The 2,908-nt window shown below is 32.6% G+C and overlaps 1 protein-coding gene across 3 annotated transcripts in view; it reads right to left on the bottom strand.

Annotated features, from left to right (window-relative positions):
- Nucleotides 1-489: 489 nt before the first annotated feature.
- Nucleotides 490-2,908, bottom strand: part of LOC123012503 (isocitrate dehydrogenase [NADP] cytoplasmic-like) — a 10,843-nt gene continuing 8,424 nt past the window's right edge. For 2 of the 3 annotated variants that reach the window (XM_044410474.1, XM_044410465.1), the window contains exons 2-7: nucleotides 1,976-2,123; nucleotides 1,824-1,930; nucleotides 1,584-1,783; nucleotides 1,302-1,537; nucleotides 1,000-1,251; nucleotides 490-951 (exon numbers count right to left, since the gene is read on the bottom strand). In XM_044410474.1, coding sequence (XP_044266409.1) covers nucleotides 672-951; nucleotides 1,000-1,251; nucleotides 1,302-1,537; nucleotides 1,584-1,783; nucleotides 1,824-1,930; nucleotides 1,976-2,070 — 1,170 coding nt within the window. In that variant the 5' untranslated portion in view covers nucleotides 2,071-2,123 and the 3' untranslated portion in view covers nucleotides 490-671. Of the gene's footprint in view, nucleotides 952-999; nucleotides 1,252-1,301; nucleotides 1,538-1,583; nucleotides 1,784-1,823; nucleotides 1,931-1,975; nucleotides 2,141-2,908 lie in introns of all 3 variants that reach the window. The other variant, XM_044410485.1, reaches the window with a different exon arrangement.

Raw genomic sequence — 2,908 nt, 5'->3', positions numbered from 1 at the left:
TTGGGCCAAAATTTTGAAAAAATATTTCATTTTTTATCCTTTAACAAAAACAAATGTTTTCTTTGTTTAATTAAATTAAAATTTCAAATTATTGCAAATTTGTGGCCAGTTTTTGTTTCAATTATTATTTATTTTTTATCAAACTTTTCTAACAATTGCAAGATCTATTATTTTTTCTACTTGTAAGTTAAGGTTTTTGCAATTTTTTTTCAAATGTGCTCAGTTTCAAAATTATTAAAATTTTTGGAGTGCTAAATGCTATATTAGTTTATTCAATTTTTTTTGAGAAAAAAATTACTAAGAACAAATTTTTTTCTCTTTTAGTAACTTTAAAAAAACACTATTTTTTCGAAAATTGTGACAAAAACTAACATTTTTGTATCAGACTTATCTAAATATTTCAAGGTCTATTATTTTTTTCACTTGTGAATCGACGTTTCTGCACTTTTTTTTCAAATGTGCGGTTTAAAAATATTTTTAATTTTTTGAGTGCTAAATGTTGTATTGGTTTATTTGATTTTGAATGTAAAATTTTTGTTTTTTTCCTTTCTGTTGACCCAAACAAGCAAATTTTGGGCCAAAATTTTGACAAAATACTTCATTTTTTATCCTTTAATAAACACAAATGTTTTCTTTGTTTAATTTTTATTAATTTTTGCTAAAATTTCAAATCATAGCAGATTTTTGGCCAGTTTTTGGGCCACTTTGTCAATAAATTCAAACGTGCTCAAGCACTGATCCTCCTTGAACTCCTTCCCGAAGACACAAGGTGCCAAATCCCTCGTAACCAACCCTTGTTCAACGGTCGAAATGGTACTTTTTTCCAAAATTTGGGCAAAATTATCCAATTTGGTGTTTTGGTCCAGTTTTGCCCGATGTTGAAGGCCTCTAGTCCAGGCAAAAATCGACGAAATTGGGTTCGTCGAAACTTTGCCACCTTTCTGGTACTCACTTCAAAATTCAATTGAATTAGATTAAAATTAATTGGGATTTGGGTACCGGTAATGTCGGGTCACGGTACCATGAGCCGGTTCAGTCATCACCGTTTTACCATCATGGGATATCAAGCTGTGGATCATCAAACCCATGGAACCAAATCCTTGCCCAACGACGTCCGAAAGGACATCACCATCGTAGCTTTTCAAGGCCCAGAGGAACCCACCGGGGGATTTGAGGGCCTGGGCGGCCATATCGTCAATTAAGCGTAATTCAAAAGTCAAGTTGGCGTGGGCAAACTTCGATTTAAAATCCCTGCAAAAATTTTTCCAAAATTTACCATCAAAAAAAACCAAAATTGCAACTTCTCAAAAACGTCCAAAAAAACTTCATTAAAAAGTTTGTCATAATGTTTCAAAAGAGTACTTTTGGTGGCGAAATACACCGGAAGTTGGCGTTCCAAAGCCATCCGGAAACAGGAAGTTGCAAAACTTCGAATACTCTCCTCGGTGTTGAACATCACCATTGCAACTCCGCGATTTTTATAATCGAAAACTTCGATTTTTTCCTCTTGGTCTTCGGTTTTGACTGTGAGAAAAATCTGAAATTTGAGTTTTTCAAAAATTTTGATTTTGGAAAAGGAGTACTTTTGACGCTTTTTCGATAATCAAGTCTTTGCCGCCGTATTGGTCGCCGAAGGTGTGTCGACCCATGATGATGGGTTTGGTCCATCCAGGGACGTACTTAGCCACATTGCCACAAATGACGGACTCCCGGAATTGCGTCCCGTTGAGGGCGTTTCGGATCATGCCGTTTGGGCTAGGCCACATCTGCGTCAAATTAAATTCTACAAAAAAAAATTGACTAAATTAAAAAAAAATTCTAACCTTTTACTCGTTCCTCATCTGGGGTTATCGTCGAGCATTTAATCCCAACATTGTGTCTCAAAATTGCCACCGCTGCGTCTTTTGAGACCTGATTTTTGGTCACATTTCTGAAATTTTGGCTCAAAAAAAGAAGAAAAAAAAGAAAAAAGTACCGATTTTCGAGGCCACAGTCGTAGTATTCCCTCTCAAGCTCGACGAAAGGCAAAATTAATTTCTTTTTGATTTCGTCAAAGATTATTTTGGTCATTTCGTCACCGTCGATTTCGACAATTGGATTCGAAACTGCGATTTTAGTGGCATCTAAAAATTCCTTAGTGCTTGAAAATCAATGAAAAAACTTACAATTATTATTAGTTAGACGAAAATACAGAAAGTCCATTGGACTTCAAAGAGTTTGGATTAAGTTACTTAAAACTTAAAATCGAAAACAAATTTTGTACAACTAAATTCTAAAAATTAAAAAATTGAGTTTATTTGACTTTTCAGAGTTTGGACAATATGTTGCAACAAAAACTTTTATTTTAGAAAAAAAATTAAACACTAGGTGTGAAGACAAAAATCTCAGTTGGCGATGGTGAAGTCTATTGGGCTTTACATAATTTGGACTATCTACAACTTAAAAACTAAAAATAACATAAGAAAAAAAATTAGACTTTATAGAATTTGGACTAAAATGTCACAACAATTTAGAAATCTAGAAAAAAACTATAAAGACACCCAACCAAATATGATGAAGTCCACTGGACTTCTCAGAGTTTGGACTCTATGTTGTAACAAAAACTCTTATTTAAAAAACACAAAAAATTCCAGTTGGCGATATAAAGTCTATTGGACTACCTACAACTAAAAATTTAAAAAAACACTAGAAGAATATATAGAAAAGTTCATTGGACTTCAAAGAATTTGGACTAAGTTTTAACTAAAACCGAAAACAAATTTTGTACTACATTACCATTGAATCCTAAAAATTCAAAGAAAAAAATATTCAGAAAAGTCCACTGGACTTCTCAGAGTTTGAACTACTTTAAAAAAAAAACACTAATAATACAAAAATATGAAGTTTATGTAATTTTTATTTTTTTTTA

The sequence above is a fragment of the Tribolium madens genome, unplaced genomic scaffold (genome assembly GCF_015345945.1).
Source record: "Tribolium madens isolate multiple individuals breed KSU strain unplaced genomic scaffold, Tmad_KSU_1.1 Scaffold_19;HRSCAF=116;Tcas5.2_LG9, whole genome shotgun sequence".
NCBI lineage: Eukaryota > Metazoa > Arthropoda > Insecta > Coleoptera > Tenebrionidae > Tribolium > Tribolium madens.
Note: the sequence above shows the minus strand (reverse complement) of the source record. Positions and strands in the feature narration are given on the sequence as shown.